General features: G+C 54.9%; 1 protein-coding gene across 10 annotated transcripts in view; it reads left to right on the top strand.

Annotated features, from left to right (window-relative positions):
- SLC43A1 (solute carrier family 43 member 1) overlaps window positions 1-18,936 on the top strand; it is a 32,865-nt gene extending 13,929 nt beyond the window's left edge. For all 10 annotated transcript variants that reach the window (XM_078433489.2, XM_078433490.2, XM_078433488.2 and 7 more), the window contains 13 exons: window positions 4,180-4,357; window positions 4,456-4,511; window positions 4,647-4,723; window positions 7,011-7,103; window positions 8,744-8,877; window positions 10,689-10,867; window positions 11,969-12,115; window positions 12,211-12,246; window positions 12,484-12,622; window positions 14,536-14,677; window positions 14,937-15,010; window positions 17,412-17,535; window positions 18,610-18,936. In XM_078433489.2, coding sequence (XP_078289615.1) covers window positions 4,180-4,357; window positions 4,456-4,511; window positions 4,647-4,723; window positions 7,011-7,103; window positions 8,744-8,877; window positions 10,689-10,867; window positions 11,969-12,115; window positions 12,211-12,246; window positions 12,484-12,622; window positions 14,536-14,677; window positions 14,937-15,010; window positions 17,412-17,535; window positions 18,610-18,756 — 1,526 coding nt within the window. In that variant the 3' untranslated portion in view covers window positions 18,757-18,936. The remainder of the gene's footprint in view (window positions 1-4,179; window positions 4,358-4,455; window positions 4,512-4,646; window positions 4,724-7,010; window positions 7,104-8,743; window positions 8,878-10,688; window positions 10,868-11,968; window positions 12,116-12,210; window positions 12,247-12,483; window positions 12,623-14,535; window positions 14,678-14,936; window positions 15,011-17,411; window positions 17,536-18,609) is intronic.
- The last annotated feature ends 2,542 nt before the right edge of the window (window positions 18,937-21,478 follow it).

Genomic DNA, 21,478 nt, shown 5'->3' on the forward strand with positions numbered 1-21,478 from the left:
GCAAGAACAATCAAACCAGGAATGTGTGTCCTCACGGTGTGTGGAAAGAACCAGGCAGCATGGCTTCCAATTCTGTGTGTTGCTAGACCTATTTCAGATATTTACTTCACTTTCTTAATGTCTCCGTTATCCCATCTGTAAAATGGGACCAATACTCCTTACCCCCTGGGACCGCTGTGAAAATGAAATGAGAGCAAACACGTGGACTACAGGTGGGGGTCATAATTATGTGCCGGACCCAGCTTTGCTGTCATTTGCTGTGTGACCTTAAGCCAGTCACCCATCCTCTCTGGATCTCCACTTCTAAGTCTGTAAAACGGAGTGGATCCCCCTCGTCCTCCTTGCCACAGAGCAACGATGTGAGCACCAAATGCTGTCATTTAACAAATGTGGAGTTCATGGTCAAGGTGTTCACTAGGGTCGGCTTTGGGCTCCCTGGCCACACCCTCTGTCTTCTCAGTGTTTTTTGTTCTCTCTGGAGGGACACCCTGGGGTGAGTGGTTGAACCACCTGTAGGGGTGTCACGGTTGAAGAGGGCTCTGTTGTTCAGAATTTAGACAGGGGCAAATCAACTTAACACATAACTTCTCTTTATCCAGCAAAAGTGCCCAAACAATAAAACAATGGCTAAAGCTCATCAAGCCTTTGCTGTTTGCTAGATAGATCTTCAGTCCTCCTAACAGGTCTGTGATATAGGTATGACTATTAACCATGTTTTGTAGAAGAGACAGCTGACGCTCAGAGAAATTAAGCCACTTGCCTGAGGTCACACAGCTAATGAGCAGAGCAAGGATTCAACCCCAGATCTGACTCCAGGACCTGTCTCCTAGTCCTCGTAGGAACAGTGTAGCCACTTCCAACCTCCTTCAGCTTAGAGTTCTCCTGGAGCAGTCCTGCCATAGGCAGGACAACCAGCTAGAGCCCAATCCCACAGATGTTTTGGTGAACCTGACTGTCAGCTGCAGGAAAGTGAAACCTCAGGCCTTGAGGAGGGGCTCCCCATCCCTAGAGACTCAGAGAATGGGATCATTTTGTGAGTGTGTGTGTGTGTGTGTGTGCACGCGCGCGGCAGTCCTCGGAGCCAGCCAGCCTCTCGGGGTTGCAGCCGACCACCATCCCATTTCACAGATGGGATAACAGAGTCTCGGAGTTTCAGCAGCACGGCTAGTGAAGCCGGGGTTTGAATGTGCTCTGTGTGGCTCCAGGGGTGAATGCTTGCCCGTGGTCCTGCTTTCCAGGGCTTCACAGATCTTGTCACTTGTAGTTCACCCTCATGATTTTACCTTTCCTCTGTCCTAGGAACTATTGACTTAATGCTTCCTTTTACATCAACCCACTTAAAAAAATTGGCCTGAGTTTAAAGCGTAATATCCTCGGAATGTTGGGTTTGATTGTACTTACACATACATCATACATATGTGTCTAATACACACACACACACACACACACACACACACACACATACATGTCTCCAACATACATACATATGTATGCGTGTTTTTCCAATACACTCGCATATGTATGTATATGTGTATGTGTTTCAGATACACATTGAAATGACTAATAACTGAAACATCAAACTCCATTCCCTGCATCTCCTAACTCATCCGGAGTGCCCCAGTTATGCATACCACAATTAGGGAAACATGGTTTTTTTCTAAGGCTTCAGCTCTATCAGTAACTCAGTACATTTTCCCTGTCCCACCCCGTCATGTTACTTGCCTATAAAAGCGGGGCAGTTGGATTTCAAAGACCTCTTCTGTTGTGATTGGCGTGGATAGAGTTCTAAGTGCATGTTGGGCTGGCTTTATCCAAGGAGTCCGGCTTTATCCAACCATGCAGAGTGGTGGGGCCTCAGGAGCCAGCTCGTGTTGGTCAAACTCACAAGAGGCTGATGGATAAACCAGACCAACAGATGCGTTGACTGACTTTGAGCTGCTAGCAGGCCCCTGGGCTGTCCTGCTCCATGAGTGGAGGAACACGTCTCCTCGCCAGCACCAGCACAGGCACGGGAAGCGTCCTGAGCCGCCGTGTTCAGGACAGAGGGGCCCTGGGGTGGACGGGACTGGGCTGGCCCTTGGAGACGGTCTTGAGTTTGAGTGTAAGCCCTCCTGTAAGAAGCTGTGTGAAGCTGTGTGAAGCTGTCAGAAGCCCTCCTGTAAGAATTGCTGTGCTTCTCAGAGCCTCGCCATCTATACCATGGGGGTCATTGGACTCACTTGGTAGGGAGGCTGTGAGGATCGAAACAGATACCATATGAAAAAGCCTGGCACAAAGTAGGTGTTAATTAATCGAGAGCTAGTAGGACTTGTGTGAGAGAAGGTGCCGTTTGATGGTGAAAGACTGAGGGGTAGAATCAGTGTCTAATTCAGGAGCTGCAAACTCAGATGCCAACTGGGCCAGGCAGTTCATAATAATCAATTAATAATAATAATAATAAAGTAAGGCAGGTGTAAGGTGGCAAATGTCTGAGGGGGTAAAAGAGAGGTGACGACTTGGGTGGCTTAAACCCTTTAAGGCAAGACCTGGCAGAAAGGGGTGACCTCCACTCAGCTCCAGCAATGGCCAGATTTTCCGACTTCTTAAAGAGAAGCCAGATTTTTATGGGATAACTCCTTTTTTTAATGTTTATTTCTTTTGAGAGAGAGAGAGAAAGGATGAGAGCACATGAGTGGGGAGGGGCAGAGAGAGCGGGAGAGAGAATCCCAAGCAGGCTCTGCACTGTGAGCACAGAGCCCAACGCGGGGCTTGAACTCACGAACCACGAGATCATGACCTGAGCCGAAATCAACAGTCTGATCAGTTGGTTAACTGAGCCACCCAGGTGCCGCGTTTATGGGATAACTTCCGATTTTGAACCGCACCCAATTAAAATTTGCACGCCAAGCAAAACACAGGTGCGGGCCACTGCCAGTCGCCTGTTTGCAGCCTGTGGCCTAAATGATCTTTGCATTCCTTCCCACTTTGCCCACTGTCCCAACACAGTGCCTGGCACACAGCAGATATCCGGTGCAGGCAGACCTGGTGGAGAACTGAACCGTGCTGGTGACAATCACTGAATGATGGGGCTAGCCTGAACCCTACAGGCTTCTTCCACGGGGCTGGACACTCTCCCCAGCTTCCCTGGCAGCTCCCCGTCGCCCAAGGTGTTTCCTGCCCTGGTTGGCCAGCACTCAGGATCTGAGACTTCTTCCTCGTGTTCTTCCTTATGTTAACACACAGGTCACGTCACCCCTCTGCTGCCTGAGTGTGCTCCTGATATCTGAAGTCAGGAGTCATTGTCACCATGGAGGGTGGGTGCTTCCTCTCCTAGCACTCAGGCACCGTCACATCCTCCTGTTTTGTTCTCTTCATCGCACCTGTCACTTTTCACTTTTTTTTTTTAACGGAAGCACTGCCCAATGTGGGGTTTGAACTCATGAGCCTGAGATCAAGAGTCTTGACTCTTTTTTTTTTTTTTAACATTTATTTATTTTTGAGAGAGAACGAGAGTGCAGGGGAGTTGCAGAAAGAGAGAGAGAGAGAGAGAGAGAGAGAGAGAGAGAGAGGCAGACACAGACTCTGCATGGACATCAGAGAGCCCGATGTGGGGCTTGAACTCATGAACCATGAGATCATGACCTGAGCTGAAGTTGAAAGCTTAACGGCTGAGCCATCTCAGAGCCTACCCCCCCCCCCCCCCCCCCCCCGCGGAATCTTCTAAGGAACTTCTGGCTTAGGCATCTTCTGCTCCCTTTTACAGGCTAAGGGCCTGTGGCTCAGAGAGAGGGAGTTACTTGTCCAAGGTTGCCCAGTTGGTACGGGTGGTGGCAATTTCGACCCTGGTCTGTCTGCCTCTGGTGCGCCCTGAGTGTGCCCTTGGCAGTGATGCTTAGGTAACAGAGAGGGGGCAGGGGAGCAACCACCTCGTGATTCAGTGAGCACTGAGTGAAGTGAATCACTTTCCTTCCCTCACCATTAACCATTTTTATTAACTTGTCACGACTCCAAGTGGGCAGTTTACCTTGAGGACGAGTCCTCACCAGAGTAGATGTGGCTCTAGGCCACCCTCAAAGTCGCCTGGTTGGCAGTGAGCCCTAAGCGTGGTACTTGAGCTCAGGTCCCCGGACCCCGGGCCCTTGTCTCCTGCGCCCGGCTGCTCCCGGCTGTCACGTGCTGAGCCTTCCCTTGCCTCCCCAGCTGAGAACGCCACCAACACCACCCAGGATGAGCAGCGGGAGTGGCTGAGCTGTGACCGCCAGGAAGAGATGCTCAACCTGGGCTTCACCATCGGCTCCTTCGTGCTCAGCGCCACGACCCTGCCGCTGGGGATCCTCATGGACCGCTTTGGCCCCCGGCCCACGCGGCTGGTTGGCAGGTGAGGGGGGGGCAGGAAGGCAAGGCTGGTGCTGCAGGGGGGAGGGGAGGCTCAGGGTGTTCGCGGGCAACCCCTTCTCCTTCCCTGGGTCTCCACAGTGCCAGCTTCGCCGCGTCCTGCGCCCTCATGGCCCTGGCCTCTCGGGACACCAGAGGTGAGTCGTTTGACCTCTCGCCGCCCACAGGAAAAGAATGGGTGGGATGAAGGCAGATCGCCTGCCATCCCGGCTCCTGCCCTTGACCTCCCACAGCCCCCCAAATGCCCTGACCCATCGCTCTCCCCTTCCCAGTTCTGTCTCCGTTGATATTCCTGGCGCTGTCCCTGAATGGCTTTGGTGGCATCTGCTTAACGTTCTCTTCACTCACGGTGAGTGTGACAGGCCCCGCTTGGCAGGGGGCACCCTGGCGTGGGGGTGGGAGTAGAGGAGAGTGAGGGGGACAGCGGGTGAGGGAGGAGCCAGTGGACCCAGAGCAGAGGCGTGTGCGGGCTGCCACTGAGGGTGGACGTGAGGCTGTGTCCGTGGGGATGTGACGCTGTGTGAGAGTGTGGGTGTTGGGGGGTGCGTGTGTCCCCAGCACACAATGTCTGCTGGCCTCGGTTCTAGGCGCTGGGGGGACAGCACAAACAGAACTGCTGACTTCCTCACCTTTCTGGAACTTCCGTTCCGGGGTTGGGCGAAGAGGCAGCCTTCTCCCAACAAGTAAACTAATAAATTCTGTCAGTAGTCGGAAGTGCTGGAAAGAAAAGAAAGCTGGGCAGTGTGGCAGATAGTGACACGGTAGGAGCAGCGTGTGCGTGTGTGTGTGCGTGTGTGTGTGTGATGCTCTAGATGGGCAAGGGCGTGCGCAGGTGAATGTGTTCGTGGGGGTATTAGGTTAAGCCACGTCAAATTGCCGACACTTGACCGTGCTGGACCTACAGAAACAGCTTTTTCCACATGACTCCGCCTCCTGCAAATGTGTGTGGCTTTGTGTGTGTGTTGCTCTAAGTGTGTGTGTCTCTGTATGTGAGTGTAAGGGTTAAAGGCTGATGAGTGTGTGGTGGGGGAGGGGTTCCTGGCTGGGCCAGCCTCGGGGCTGTTTATCTCGGATGAGGGCCGCCCTGACCCGTCCTGACCGCCAAACTGGGTGTTTTTGGCTGAATTTCACCTCACCCAGCAGCCGCCTTTAATTCCAGCCCGGGACGTTTCACAACTCTCCAAGGAAGCGGATCCCTTCCTCCCCGCCCCCCCCCCCCCCCAAGCCCCTTCTCCACGCTGTGCAGCTTGGCTGGGGCCCTAGATCCCTTCTCCTCTCTGTGCCCTGCCCTGCCCCGCGCTGCGCGGTGCGCAACCTCGGACCCTGCCCCTGCCTGCCTAGGCTCTGCGCCCGCCGCCCGCCCGCCGCTCCTCCCCCTGCCCCGCCGCCAATAATCTCCAGCCAATGGCAGGGCCCGGCGCCTGCCCCGCCCCCGCCCCGGGCCTCTGCCCTCGCCCGCCAAGACAGACCCGAGCCAGGACCGCCAGGACCTCCAGTGCTGCCCAGCCCCTCGCCCCCGTTAGCCCGGCCTCGCGCCCTCCCCCCCCACCCCGGCGCCGCCCTGCTGGGCCGAGACAAGCGCCCCCGAGACCCTGGGGCGGGGGCGCCAGGGGTCCGGGCAGCTCTCCCTGGCACTTTCCCTGGTGTCCTTGGCAGCGTGCCTTGCAGATACCAGGTGCCTGGGAAACCTCTACCCCAGCGGGGGTCAGCCTGGTCCCACCCCCTTTTCACAGCCGCTTGGAAGTTGGTGGAGGACTCCGCTCTCTGCGGGTTTTCTCCTCTGTGGAGAGGGTTGAAGTGTTGCGTGGCATCTAAGGCCTTTCCCAGCTATGGGCTCTGTTGACCTGGGGGGGGGGGGGGATGGTGGGGCCAGAGGGGGATGTACACAAAGGGCAGCATGACTTTGCTTTCTCCTCCCCGGAGGGCCTGGCTCAGGCCAGAGAGCAGAACATATGATCAGTTCTCTCCTGGTGGCGATTCTTGGCCTGCTGTGCACGTCAGAGCCACTTCTCCTGGTCACCTGGCCTGCCCCTGCCCCCTCCTTTACATCTCCCCTTCCCTCCCTGGCACCTCCTGTGACTTGTGCCTTTGGGGCCACCCAGGAGGGCTCATTACAGAGCCAGCCATGGTCACAGCCTTGGGGTCCGGGATAGAGCCGGGGTTGCCAGAACAGGGGAGAAAGTCATTAAGGAGCTCTGTGAACTTGAGTACATTTCTTTCCCTCACTGGGCCTCAGTTTTCTTATCTGTCAAATGAGTTGCGCTAGATCAGTGTTTCTTAAACACCCATTCCGTGGGTTATTAAGAGGCGTCACAAAACAGAAGGGCTCCACGAACAACTAACTTGGGAAACCCTGGGCTCGAGCGGAATTGACAAAAGTGTTCTTTGAGGGCACTTCTGGGAACCGTTGAGATGCTCAAGTGCATTGGGAGTCTGTGGGAGGGAGGGTGTTAGCCAATTTCCCGTGATTTTGCCTTTGAGCTTTTCTGTTGCCTCTCCTGAGGCTGGTGTTCCTGGAGCTCACTTTGAGGGCTGCGGGGTGGGGTGCATCGAGGCTTAGTCCCATTGACTGGGCCAGGGGTACCCTGGGCAGTGTCAGGGTCCTTCAGCTTACCGGTACTGCTTCCCGCCCTCAGCTGCCCAACATGTTTGGGAACCTGCGGTCTACGTTCATGGCCCTCATGATCGGCTCCTATGCCTCTTCTGCCATCACGTTCCCAGGAATCAAGGTATTGGACCTGTTTGGGGCGGGGGACCAGTGAGGTCACCTGGGTTTTCTTTTTGCCTAGAGAAACTAGGTGGCGTTGGGTGAGTGGCTGGCATGCCTGGGAACCGTTGTTCCTGCCAGGCAGAGGTCAGGCCCCACCACCGTGGGGCAAGCACTGAAGTGTCATGGGAGGGGCCCAGGCATTGCCGCTGGCCAATGGGTCTCCCTGCTTGCCTCCTTTCCTTTCCTGCCATCCTAGGCCAGGCCTTCGTCCTCTCTTCTGGGCTAGCTCAAGCCTTCCCAGCTGGTCTCCCTGCCTCGGACCTTTCCCCTCTCTGGTCTGTCCTTCACGTGACTTCCAGAATGATTTTAGTTGGAGGCCTGGCTCACACACCTGCCCTGCTTCACTGACAGAATCAAGTCCCTCCGTCCTCTTTACAGACATTCAGTGCGCTTGATCTCTCTGGCCTCAACCACTTTTCCAGCCACATTTCCTTCACCTGCCCTGGAGAGGCTTGTTGCCTTGGTCCAAGGTCATGAAGTTAGTCCATATCAGGCTACAGCCTGAACAAATCAGCCTGGCAGAATTAGAGCCGGAAGGCCTGAGTTCTAGCTTGGGGGCAAGCTTGGGGCCTCACGCCTTCCTCTGATATCAAATGATAGCAAAGCGTGCTTTCAACTGGGCCATAGGATGCCCTTCAGATTCCACCATGGGCAGTGAAGTTTGTTAGTTTAGGAGGCACTTACTGGGTGCCCCCAAAGGAGTTTGAGAGTGCATGGGTGGAAGTGGCCGTCAGTTGTTCAGGTAGCAGCAGGCATGGGGGGTGGGAGGGGTTTGAGGAGGCAGATCTTAACACCCACTCACTTGGAGATGTGGTTCTTTGAAGCTCTGTCCTGTCCCCCAGAGAAGAAGAGAGCCTCAAGGCCCAAGGCTGAGGAGGAGCAGAAATTTTCCCAGGCAGCACTGGAGCTCTGGGCAGGAGCCTGAGGAGGGGGCAGATGTCAGTCGTCCCAGGCAGGGAGGACAAGAGCAGGGACACCATCTCTAGGTACCTGGCTTCCCCAGTAGAGGGCTGACGCATTGGCACAGAATCCCAATCAGTTCCCAGCCCACTTGGGTTGGAAGGCCTTGGGCAGTGCTCTTGGACATGCGCACACGCCCACGCTCCCAGTTGTCCTCTCTGGGAACACCTGTGAAAGGTGAGATAAGGCTTCTCGGTTGGGTTTGTCTTTCCCTCAGGGAAGGTGCCAGGAAGGGGCAAGATACACACAGGCCTGGTAAACCTAGAGCATTACTTTTTCTCTTTTGTACATAAAATGCAACGGCATGTTTGTGTGGAAGCCAACATGTGCGTGGAGTCACAGGCAGGCTTGTGTGCCCTTTTCCGATAATAATTGACATTCCAAAGACCTTCAGCACCCGGGGCGGGGGGGGGGGCGGGGGGGGTATTACTTCACGTCTCGTTAGGGGGCCGGGGTGAAAAGGGGAGAGGATGGTGGTCTCCTGGGTCTCTTAACTTCCGGCCTCCACTTCCCATCTGCAAATCAGGCGCAAGGAATGGGGTAGAAGAGACCTTGTCTAGGGTCCCTGAGGCCTGGGCTCTGCCTTGGGCTGGGAGAGGTGAGGCCAGGTGGCCCATGGGCCTGCCCCTCCTTCCACAGCTGATCTATGACGCTGGCGTGTCCTTCGTGGTCATCATGTTCACGTGGTCGGGCCTGGCCTGCCTCATCTTTCTGAACTGTGCCCTCAACTGGCCCAGCGAAGCCTTTCCTGCTCCTGAGGAAGTCAACTACACGTGAGTGGCTGTGGAGGGCTGTGTGATGAGGGGGACTCCCCTCCCTGTGGAGGGAGGGGTGGGTGGGGAGTGGGGGGCGGTAATACAATGGACAGAATCAGCTTTGGCCTCTGCTTTCTCATCTGTACAATGGGCGTGATCCTCCCCACCGACAAGCGTTTGAGTAGACGTGGCACATAACGGGCGGTCAAAACACCGCCACTGTTACTCTTTCTGAGTTTGGAGGACGGGAACAGAGTAGGAGGGACCCCAGCAACAGTGCCATGTGTCATACGGTCCCAGGAGGGGGATACAAAGACTCAAATACCCCACCCTTTGTAGGACAGCCTGAATGCTGACTTTTCCCCACCCCCTATCAGTTCAGTGGGGTCAGGGGAGATGTTCCACAAGGAAGCACATGGGGTGCCTGTCAAAAAGCTGATATTTGAGTGTCTGCTTCGGGCCAGGCCCTGTGCTTAGCAGTCCTACCACCCTCCACAGTCCTGTTAGTGGGTTCTTTTATTAACTCCATTCATAACAGAAGTTCAGGGAACAAAGTGACTTTCCTCAAGTCCAACCACTGAAGGGGGCAAATTAAAGATTGGAACCAGGCTCTCTGACTCCAGAGTCTGAATTCTTTGGTTTTTTGTTTGTTTGTTTTTATTTTTTTTTTCAACGTTTATTTATTTTTGGGACAGAGAGAGACAGAGCATGAACGGGGGAGGGACAGAGAAAGAGGGAGACACAGAATCGGAAATAGGCTCCAGGCTCTGAGCCATCAGCCCAGAGCCCGACGCGGGGCTCGAACTCACGGACCGTGAGATCGTGACCTGGCTGAAGTCGGAAGCTCAACCGACTGCGCCACCCAGGCGCCCCTGTTTGTTTTTATTAAAAAAGTTTTTTGGGGGCGCCTGGGTGGCTCAGTCAGTTGAGCGTCTGACTTCAGCTCAGGTCATGATCTCACGGCTTGAGTTCGAGCCCCGCGTTGGGCTCTGTGCTGAGGGCTCAGAGCCTGGAGCCTCTTCAGATTCTGTGTCTTTCTCTCTCTCTCTGCCCCTCCCCCGCTCACACTCTGTCTCTCTCTGTCTCTCAAAAATAAATAAGCATTAAAAAAACTTTTTTTTATTAATGTTTATTTATTTTTGAGAGAGAGAGGGAGGGACGGAGTGGGGGAGGGGCAGGGAGAGAGGGAGACACAGAATCTGAGCTGTCAGCACACAGCTCAACGTGGGGCTCAAACTCAAAAAGCCGTGAGATCATGACCTGAGCCGAAGTTGAAAGCTTAACCAACAGAGCCATCCAGGCGCCCCTCCAGAGTCTGAATTCTTTTTTTTTTTTTTTTTTAATTTTTTAACATTTATTCAATTTTGAGAGACCCAGACAGAGTGCAAGCAGGGGTGGGGCAGAGAGAGGGAGACAGAGAATCCAAAGCAGGCTCCAGGCTCCGAGCTGTCAGCACAAAGCCCGACATGGGGCTCCAACTCACCAACGGTGAGATCGTGACCTCAGCCGAAGTGGAACGCTTAACCAACTGAGCTACCCAGGTGCCCCTCCAGAGTCTGAATTCTTAATGCTGCCTCCATGGCAACAGCCCAAGTGAAAAAGGACTCGCCCACCCTTCACTTACTGGGTGCTAAGCCGGCCCCTGGCCCAGGTTCCGAGTGACAGATGCGAGCCTGCACTAGGCAGCTTGTCAGTGGGCATGTCAGCCAGCGCCAGGTAAAGGGTTGCACGGCACCCCTAGGGCAGACTGGGATGGACCCCTTGGGCAGGCTGTCGAGGGTGGGCTCTGCGTGGCTGGTTCCCACATTCCCTGGCCCGGCTGCTGGCAGGAAGAAGATCAAGCTCAGCGGACTGGCCCTCGATCACAAGGTGACAGGTGACCGCTTCTACACCCATGTGACCATTGTGGGCCAGCGGCTGAGCCAGAAGGCCCCCAGCCTGGAGGACGGGGCTGAAGTCTTCATCTCATCCCAGGATGTTCGTGGCATCTCAGAAAGCCCTCCTGAGAGTGAGTGTCTGGTCAAGGGGCCAGCCTTGGGTGACAGGTGGGGTGGGTCCTCATGCTTATTAGTGAGCACTCGTTCTCTCCCCTTGTGCTCTATACCCAACACCCCATGATGTAAATAGGTGAGGTTTGATCCCCATTTACAGAATGAGGGGAAATCAGAGCTCAGAGAACTCTACAAGTTCAGACTCGGGGGTACTCTGTTGGATTCCTGCGTGAAGGAGGGGGGGAGGAGCTTCCAGAATGGGGCAGGATCTCCAGGCCTGTGGGACGGTTGGTTTCATCAGGGCTACAGCCTCTGAGCCCCTTGCATCAGGTGCCGCCAGGTTGAGCCAGCTGCGAGGCCCTCCAGCGCCCGGCTGGCTGGCTGGCTCCCCCTGCTGGCTGGAAGAGGATCTGCAGCCACCTGCCTGAGCCGCTTCCCAAGGTGTCAGCTCCCAGATGATCGGCAGGTGCACCTGCCCTGGAGTCAGGAGATGGGGAGTCCGGCTCCCCAGTTGCAGGCTGTGTGACTTGGGCAGATCACTTAAGCCTGTTCTGGCTTTCCTTATCTCTGAAACTAGCAGTCATCATGCGCACTGGAGGGGGAAGTTAGCTGTGAGGCTTAAACGGAGCCGTGGATATGGCAGCTCTGTAAATGGCACAAGGCTGTGCAGTCGTGAGGGTATGACCCCCCACCCCCACCCCCGCGGAGCCTCCCGTGGCAGAGTGGTGGCAGCCATGAGCTGAGTCCAGCCGACCTGCAGCTTCCAGCCCTGTGAGCTTGAGCAAGTCACTGGGTCAATTTCCTCATCTGCAGAACGTGCCGAGGACAGGGTTGTTGTTCACTTTTGGTAAATGGGAAGGTGCTTAATAAATAGTAGCTAGAGTTATTACCACACCAAGGTATACACCCAGCGGGCAGCTGAAAACGTTCTGTTGAGATCAGTATTAAACTGGGCAAGAACTTGGAGGCCAGTGAATCTGAGCCCTCGTTTCTGAAGGAACCAATCCCCTGAGAGTCACTCAGTGAGTGGCTGAGCCCCTCTAGAACTGCATCAGCTGGGACAGTTGGAGGGAAATGGAAGATCTGGGGCTCAGGGGCGCCCTCTGCTGTCTCTCCAGAGTCTGTCCCCTTCCGCCAGAGCCTCTGTTCCCCCATTTTCCTGTGGAGCCTTCTCACCATGGGCATGACCCAGCTGAGGGTCATCTTCTACATGGCCGCCATGAACAAGATGCTGGAGTACCTCGTGACTGGTGGTCAGGAGCATGGTGAGGTGCTGCTGAGCCCACTGGGGGCTGGGGGCACAGGAGGGTCACCTTGGCGGGCTCCTCTCACTCTGGCTTCTCCCCCCACCCCCCAACAGAGACGGACATCCTGAGAAAAAGGGCGGCAGAGACAGGTAGGGGGATAGAAGTTGGGGGCCTGGCCCACACCCGCCCCACTGGTGCCCACTCCACAGGGAGCCTGGGCCCAGCCTTGTAACTCTGGGCATTTGGGGCATCTGAGAATCTGGGGGTCAGAGGGGGGCTATTCTGGCACTGCTTCTCCTACACTGGAAGTGGGTGACAGTGCCCACCGGGCTGCTGGCCTTGCTCGTGCCAGCTCCTGACTCCACTTCTCTTCCCGTCCTGCCCAGTTGGGTTCTACTCCTCCATCTTTGGGGCCATGCAGCTGTTGTGCCTTCTCACCTGCCCCCTCATTGGCTACATCATGGACTGGCGGATCAAGGACTGTGTGGACGCCCCCACTGAGGGCAGTGCCCTCGGAAACGCCAGGTGACCTGTATAGGGATGGTGACAGCTTTTTGTTTTTCATGTGCTTTCACACCCGGCTTCTCATTTCCTTCTCCCGAGAGCCCTGGGAGAGCAGGAATATCTCCCCATTTTACAGATGAGGAAACTAAGGCTAAGGTGGGCATAGCTCACTTGATCATAAGGATAGCTGAGGTCGAGTGCTGACCGTGCACTAGGCACCTTGCATTGTCTTACGGAGTCCTACAACAGCTCTCTGAGGGAGGTATGTTATCCTCACTTCACAAAGCTGACACGCAGAAAGGTTAAGCAACTTACCCAAGATCGCAGTAGTAGCATGTTCCGGAACCTATGTTGTAAAGGGTATACTCAAAAGCCTTCTTATGGCTAGAAAGAGAGAGAGTTGGAATATCAGGCATCTATTGCTGTATCACAGATTAGCCCCAAAGCTGGGCATCTTTAAACAGCTAACGTTTCTTGTCTGGTATAGTTTCTGAGTCAGGAATCTGGGAATGACTTAGCTGGGCGTTCTGGCTCAGGGTCTGTCTGTCTGAGTCTGTTTGGGCTGGTGTGACAAAATACCACACACTGGGTGGCTTAAAAACAATAGACACTTACTTATTACCGTTCTGGAGCCTGGAAGCCTCAGATCAGGGAGCCAGTGGTTGACCGAGGACCTTTTTCTGGGCGGCTATCTTCTTGCTGTGTCCTCACATGGCCTAAGGAATAGGGAGCTCGGTGGGGCCTCCTTTATAAAGGCACGAATCCCATGATGAGGGCTTTCCCCTCGTGATTTAATCACCCGCCAAGACCCCCACCTCCTAATACTGCCAGGTTGGGCATGAGGATTTTAGCATGTGAATTTCGGGGGGACACAGTCATTCAGACCACCGCAGGCTCTCCAGCTGTCAGCCAGGCCTACAGATATCTGAGATATTGACCGAGGTCAGAGAATCTGTTCCTGAGCTCACTCAGGTGGCTCTTGGCAGGAGGTTTGGCCCCTCTCCACCTGGGTCTGTCCCGAGGGCTGCTCACCACAGAACAGCTTCCCCCAGCAAGGGGTCTAAGGGAGGGAGACAAAGACAGAAGCTTCTGTGTCCTTCACAGCGAAATCTCACAAGTGACATTCCATTGTTTCTGTCATATTCTGTGGGTCGTCCAGAGTAACTGGTACAGTGTAGGACGGGACTACACAGGACATGGGTAGCAGGAGGTGGGGCCAATGAGGCCCATCTTGTTGGCTGGAGACCACAATTGGGTCTTGAGCCCGGGTCTTCTGGGTTCTTTCTGTGTTAATCCAAATAGTTCCTGTTTGTCCTGAGAGGACAGGAGAGAAGGCAGCTAAGGAACAATCTCGTGGCTTCCCTCCCCAGCATCGGTACTCCAGCCCGGGCACCCTGCCCATGGCCCCTGATGGCAGGGTCGTCTGTCTAGGATAGATGAGCATCTCGGCCTGCTGGCCTCTCCCCTGGAGTGTGCCAGAGAGGGGCCTGCTGGGTAGTCCGGGGCCAATCTGCTGTCCCCGGAGTGGCATCTACTTTTGTCCAGGCTGATGGGCAGAGATGCTTCCATAGAGGCGTCCGATTGGAGACAGTGTGAGAGCTTCCGGTTCGCCACCTTCCTTCCTATCCTTGATTCTCAGGCTTCAGTGTGCGTGAGACGTGCCTGGGCTGTTTGTCAGAATGCAGCTTCCTGGGCCCAGCCTCTGAGATTCTGGGGTGGGAGCCTGGAATCTGCATTTTAAAGAAAGCCCTGAGGTGATGCTGGGGTAAAAGGTGGGGGAGCCACGCTTTGAGGAACACAGGGTTGGGGGAGTGGTTTGCTGCCTTTGTCGCCCCCACGGCAGAGGCCCAGGAGAAGAGGGGAAGGCCAGGCGGGGAACCAGGCAGCTGCTGGGGACGTGGAGGCAGCAGCCGGTGACATCCTGTTCTCCTCAGGGATGGGGTCGCCACCAGGTCGGCCAGACCGCGCTACCGCAAGATCCAGAAGATCACCAATGCCATCAACGCCTTCACCCTGACCAACTTTCTGTTGGTGGGGTTTGGTGTCACCTGCCTCGTCAATAGCTTACACCTCCAGGTACCCACCTCTGTCCTCCCCCGTCTCCCTGCCTCCCAGGACCCCTCCGAAGGGCCATTTCGCCCCATGCCTGCCTTCCAGGAAGCCAGGTTCTTGTCCTCTGGGTCTGTCTTCTGGGTCTCTGGGGCCCCCCGGGGGGGTATTCCAGGGATCGGGTGGGTAAGGGCTCCGCGCGGCTTCGGTCGCCGGCCACCCTCCCCATCCTGCCTCCGGCCTCCACACCTGCTCTCACCTCTTCCCTCTCTCTTCTTGGTTTCAGTACGTGACCTTTATCCTGCACACCGTGGTTCGAGGTTTCTTCCACTCAGCCTGTGGGAGCCTCTACGCTGCAGTGTGAGTCAGCCGCTTCCTCCCCCAAAACCCGAAGAATCCCCGAGCACAGTCGAAATGGCCCCGCCCACCCCGTCATGCCCCTCTCCGCTGCCTCCCAGGAGTGCTGACCTCTTGGAGTCGGTGGGGAGCTGGGAGGCCACCTGGTGGGCTGGTGGTGGGGCTGCCCTCTCCCGGCATCTCATCTTGGGTGGTGGGGTCCCTGCCTCTTCAAAGGTAGCCTGCCACCAGGGGGTCCTCCCTTAGAGGAAGCCAGGATTCTTCTTCTCCTTCTCCTTCTCCTTCTCCTTCTCCTTCTCCTTCTCCTTCTCCTTCTCCTTCTTCTCCTTCTCCTTCTTCTTCTTCTTTTTTTTTTTAAAGTTTATTTATTTTGAGAAAGAGAGAAAGAGAGAACAAGCTGGGGAGGGGCAGAAAGAGAAGGAGACAGAGGATCCGAAACCAGCTCCGTGCTGACAGCAGAGAGCCCAACGCAGCGCTCGATCTCAGGAACCGTGAGATCATGACCTGAGCCGAAGTTGGACGCTTAACCAACTGAGCCCCCCCCCCCGCCCAACCCACGTGCCTTGGTCCTACGTCTGCTCTCCTCTCTCCCCCGTCAGCCCTGTAGAAATTTCCAGATTGCAGCCTGCCTTATGACTCTCCTGCTCCATCTGGAGCAGTCCCCGGTTCCCTCTCCCCTCACCCTTCTGGTTTCCACTGCCAGTGCTGCTGAGGGACTCCCCGGGGTGTGTAATGAGCAACGGCAGTGACAGTTGTCACCGTTACCAGGGGCTTCTTCAATGGCAGGCGTGGTGCAGGACACCTGACCAGGGTCAGCAGAGGGCAGCCCGTCTCCTTCACCTGCTCAGGCTGGAGACTTGGAGTGAGCCTTGGCTCTTCCCTTCCTCACACTCCATGTCTAGCCTCCGCGGTCCCGCTGTCCACAGACCCCGAATGCGACCCTCTCCTTGTCTCCACCGCCACCCCCCTGCCCTGGCTGGGCGCAGCAGCTCCTGGCCGGGTCCCTGCATCTGCTCTCGCCTCCCTCGGTCTATTTAAGTTTATTTATTTATTTTGAGAGAGATAGAGCGGGCAGGGGAGGGGCAGAGAGAGTGGGAGAGAGAGAATCCCAAGCAGGCTCTGTGCTGTGAGCATGGGGCCTGATGCAGGGCTCAAACTCACAAACCATGAAGTCATGACCTGAGCTGAAACCAAGAGTCTGATGCTTAACTGACAGAGCCACCCAGGTGCCCCCTCCCTTGGTCTATTTTTAACACAGGGGCTGGAGACACCTGCTGGGACATAAGTCTTTTTCTGTCACTCCATGGCTTCCTGCCTTGTTTCTGAGAAAAAGCCAGAGGCTTTGTTATGGCTTAACAGGCCCTACAAGTTCTAGCTCCCCCACTCCCCAACCCCGGGCCCTGTCTGCTCTCTTCACCCCCCTTCCCCCTTCTCTCACTCTGCTGCGGCCTCTTCATTTCTCAGAAACCCCAAGTGTGTCCCCTACTTAGGCCATTTGCACTTCCTGTTCCCTCTTTCTAGAACAGTCTCCCTCCAGATAGCTGCAAGGCCCACAGTTACCTCACCTTCTCCAGGTCCGTACCCAGGGTCCCCTTGTCAGTGAGGCCTCTGCTGGCCATCCTGTCCACGGTGGCAGCCCCCTGGACGCCCCCACCTGCTTTCTCCACCCTACATCTCTCCTTGGCTCCCTTCACCAGCCAACAATCTATGTGTGTATCTTGCTCGTTGTCTGACTGACACCGGCCCCACCAGAAAGCCACCTCTACAAGGGTTCGGTTCAGTGCTGAATGTGCATGCACCTTAGAATGGCACCTGGCACGTGGGAACTCAGTGAATCCTTGTCAAAAGAATAAATGAACCGCCCAGCGAGGTCAGTGCTATCTCGGTTATTAGTGGAGGAAGTGGGTCTCCGAGAGAATGCATAACTTGCTGTTATCACACAGATAGTACTTGGCAGAAGCCAGCTTAGTGGCCCCGAAGCCGCAGCACACAGCTTTGAGGCAGAGTCTAGAAAGCACAGGCAAAGAGGCTTTTTTTTTTAATTAATTAAAGTTTATTTATTTATTTATTTATTTGGAGACAGGGAGGGAGAGAGAGCGTGCGTGTGCGCGCACAAGTCGGGGAGGGGCAGAGAGCAAGTGAGAGAGAGAGAGAATCCCAAGTAGGCTCCACACTGTCTGCACAGAGCCCGATGTGGGGCTCGAACTCACAAACCGTGAGATCGAGACCTGAGCCAAAATCAGGAGTCGGATGCTTAACTGACTGAGCCACCCAGGTGCCCTGCAAAGAGGCTCTTAAGTTCCACCCTGCCCGCCTAACCTGGGGGTGGGGGGGAGTCTGGCACAGGGGGCTGGACTGGAGAGGGCCACGTGCCCGTCCTAACTGGCCTACCTCTTCTTGACAGGTTCCCGTCCAACCACTTTGGGACGCTGACGGGTCTGCAGTCCCTCATCAGTGCTGTGTTTGCCCTGCTCCAGCAGCCGCTTTTCATGGCCATGGTGGGACCCTTGAAAGGAGAGCCCTTCTGGGTGAGAACTGCGGGTGGCGTGGGGGTGGAGAGCAGGAGCCCCTTTCCAGGGGGCTGAGGGGGAGGGGCTTCGAGGTGACAGAATCCCTCACTCATCTCTCAGACTGAAGGTCTCTGATCTGGGGTCTCCCCAGCTGGCTGTCCCTCACAACCCGTCACAGCACGTTAAAAATACAGATTCCCCAGCCAGCCGCATCAGCATCCCTCACCCTGGGCCCAGGAGTATCTTTGTGCTAAGCCTCCGGGTGCCTTGTGAAGTGGCCTAGCTCTGATGCAGTCCAGTTTCACCCAGTGCATGGATCCTTTCTCCAGCACCTCTGGAAAGGGGTTCCAACAAACCCTCTCAACACCCTCAGTGATGGGGCAGCAGCCATTGGTATGGTCAGAAGGGCTTTTCCTTACCCAGAACTGACATCTGCCTCCCTAAAGCTGACCTTCTGTCTGCCCTGTGGGGCCACCTGTCCCATAACCTTTCTCCCACAACAATGATGGAGAAAGCGTAGCCACCCTTTAGTGAATGCTCACCAGGTACTGACAGCCCTGAGGAGGGACTTAGAGTCATGGCGATTTGCCCAAAGTCACACAGCGAGAAAGGCAGAGCCGGGTGTGGACCGTGGCCCAGTGCACGTGAGGGCCACTGCCCTGGGCCTCCTGTCCTCCGGCTGCGTGCCTTGGCTCCTTTAACTGCCTTCGAGTCTCTTCTCAGCACCCGCAATGGGATCCCCTTGTCAGCATCCTCAGAGGTCATGGTTCCCAGCCCAGAAGCTTCCATGTCAGAAAGTAGACCAGACTGCCTCAGTAGCTCCCCAGAGGGCGCCAGCTGGTGTGGGCACCAGCCTCAGCCAGGGTTCCAACTAGGCTAAGAAACTTTACGAGGTCGTTGAACATTAAATGAGATATTGGTGGAACAGTGACTGAACATTGGAAGCGCTAGCTATATTTATCATTGTGGCCCACGACCTGAGTACAAATGGCTGCCTTCTCCTCTCTGCTGAAGGTTAAATGGGAGGGCCCTTGAGGGTGATGGGGGGAAGCGGGTACCTGTTTGACTCTTGTCTTTCTCCTTGCCCTAAAGGTGAATCTGGGCCTCCTGTTATTCTCACTCCTGGGATTCCTGCTGCCTTCTTACCTCTTCTACTACCGTGCCCAGCTCCAGAGGGAGTACGCCACCGACTGGGAGGGCCCAAAGAAGGTGCTTGGAAGCTCCGAGGTGACTGCCTAGACCCCTGCAGCCAAGGGACCCGGATGACAGGCCAAGGCCTGAGCTACCAAAGGGAATGCCTTGCCGGAGTCCGGCTCCAGCAGGTCCAGGGGTTCCCGAAGGATGAACGGCGTTGGCGAAAAAGTGAAAATAAAACAAAACTAGAATAAAAAACTAAAATAAAAACGGACACAGACAACAGCAGTGTGTTGAACTGGCCGATTTATTGTAGCAGACGTGGCACGATATGTGCTAGTGATTTCCTTGGAGCATTCGTCATCTATGTTTTTCTAACATCGCCTAATTTTAAAAATGTTCCTACGTGTAGTCAACCTTTAAGAAATAACGTGGCGATTTTCTCATAAAGTTCCCGCATACCCTTTGATTATTGATTAATTTCTTACCGTATTCCATTATGCATCTGCGTTTATCTATAATCTACAAAGCATTTGCTTTGCTGTTCTCGTGAAAGGCCCTCCATTTCTCGACGCCTCAAGTGGAACAGTTACGGGGACATGACCTCCTAACCACAAGAGGCCAGAAGAACAATGTGTTTCCCTCAGTCCGAGGTGCCAGGAAGGGGCCGATAGGGCCTTAGAAACCCATGCCTCACACATTCTCAGAGAGACAAGGCACCTAGGAACTAAGGAACCATTCTGTACCTTAACTGACTAGGTTCAGTCACCATCTGGAATGCCTCCGGGGGGCCAGGTGGGCCTAGGGGTTGAAGTCACCTGTGCCCAGAGATACACTCCTTAGTTGCCCGAGTGGGGCAAATCCATATCCATATGTCTCAAATCCATATGTCTCTCCTTTACAGGCCCTCTTTGCTGGCAAATGCATGAGGCCATCCTTCCTGCAAGTGGAGGAGTCTCCATAGGGGACGGCAAGGGCTAAACGTAAAGCCGCTCAGTTTCTTTTTTTTTTTTTTTAATTTTTTTTAACGTTTATTTATTTTTGAGACAGAGAGAGACAGAGCATGAATGGGGGAGGGTCAGAGAGAGGGAGACACAGAATCTGAAACAGGCTCCAGGCTCTGAGCCGTCAGCACAGAGCCCGACGCGGGGCTGGAACCCACGGACAGTGAGATGGTGACCTGAGCCGAAGTCGGACGCTTAGCCGACTGAGCCACCCAGGCGCCCCAAAGCTGCTCAATTTCTTGCAGAACCTTATTTTCTTCCCTAATGGTTCTTTTCCCAGAGGGCCTGTCGAGGGCAATTCCCCAACAGACTATACCCCAGGTACTTTATTAAGGCCAAATTACCTAAAAGCGGGAGGACAAGAAGCTTCACTGTCGGCGGGCCGCCCTGCAGTCACCAGTCTGTCCACAGCCTGGGCCCCGCCACTCAGGCTGGGTAGCTCGGCTTCCAGCAATGCCTCATATGGCTTTTCTACCTGTGACATACGCACAGAGCTGGGCCGTGGATTTATAAATACCAAGAGAAGTTCTATTTTTGTAGGGACTTGCTAAAAGGAAAAAAAAAAAAAGAACTAAAAAAAATTTTCCCCAAAGCAATAATGCTCCACTGACTGAAGACAGCCCTGTGCTAGAAGGATTGGGCCTTCTTTCTCCTCAGACTGGAGGAGACCAGGATGCGGGCTGTCTTGCCTCTGGGCCTTCATCCTAGGGGCCCACCTCCTGGTGCTTCCTGGCGGCTTGTGGGATCAACAAACAGGTTACCCCTAGGGTTCCAGCTATGCGACGCCCAGAGACCGGGCATGCGTACACATGCACATGTACGTGTTTGTGTGCACGTGCGTGTGAATGTGTGTGTGTGGACGAAACAACCTTCCCCTCGAGGAAAGGGGCCTGAGGTGGTGGCTGTGTCCTGGATGGGGTATTGGGGGGGGGGGGGTGGGTAAGCCCCTTCAGGGCCGGAGGGCAGGTTCCCTCCCTGGTACTGCCTTTTGTAGGTCTTAGAGGAAATAAAAAGGGAAGTGAGAGACTGGCTGGTGTGTGCCTGTATCTTTGTTGGGGGGGGGGGGGGTGTTTTCCCACACTCCCATCCCTCTCCCCCACCCAGGCTTGGCTGGGCATTAAGTAGGACACCTGAAGTGCCAGCCTGTCCACCTCTGGCTGTCTGCCTCACCTCCCTCTGCTTAACCATCCCTGCCCTTAGTGTCTGGAGGGAGCCCACATCCTGCCCTCTGCTCCTGCTCCCCCATTTCCCATGGTTTGAGGTACAGCCAGCAGGTTGCTTTTGTCTGTACAGGGGGATCGGGGCAGGATGCTTTAGAAATAATCCCTTAGAATGCTGGAGGTTTGTTGAAATTTACACTTTTTTATAGTCTCCTGTTTTATCTTAAAACTTATGCAAATTTTGAGCTCCACTTTCTACTATATTTATACTTATTTTTAACATCGAAATGAGGCTTTAAAATCACAAAGGTAAAGACACCATCTTTGAGAATGAGGGACCCTCCAGGAACTTCCACCTTTTTTATTCCAGGCCGACACCTCTTTATGTCCCTGGGACAGCAGCCTTAGAGGCTAGAGCAAGTCACAGAATGGAGCGGGGGCGGGGGGGGGGGGGGGGGGGTGTTGCAGGGAGGGGCGCTGACATTTGTTGAGAATCTGCCTGTACTTCACAGGTTATCTCATTTCGTCCTAACTATAGCCCAAGAGGTTACTGTCTTCACACTGTTTTTGTAGGTTGAGGAAAGCCCAGACAGGTTAAAGCACAAGACCAAGGGCACACGGTTGGTAGGTGTGGAACTGAGCTTGAAACTTGGACACTCTGAC

The sequence above is a fragment of the Panthera onca genome, chromosome D1 (assembly GCF_046562875.1).
Source record: "Panthera onca isolate mPanOnc1 chromosome D1, mPanOnc1 haplotype 2, whole genome shotgun sequence".
NCBI lineage: Eukaryota > Metazoa > Chordata > Mammalia > Carnivora > Felidae > Panthera > Panthera onca.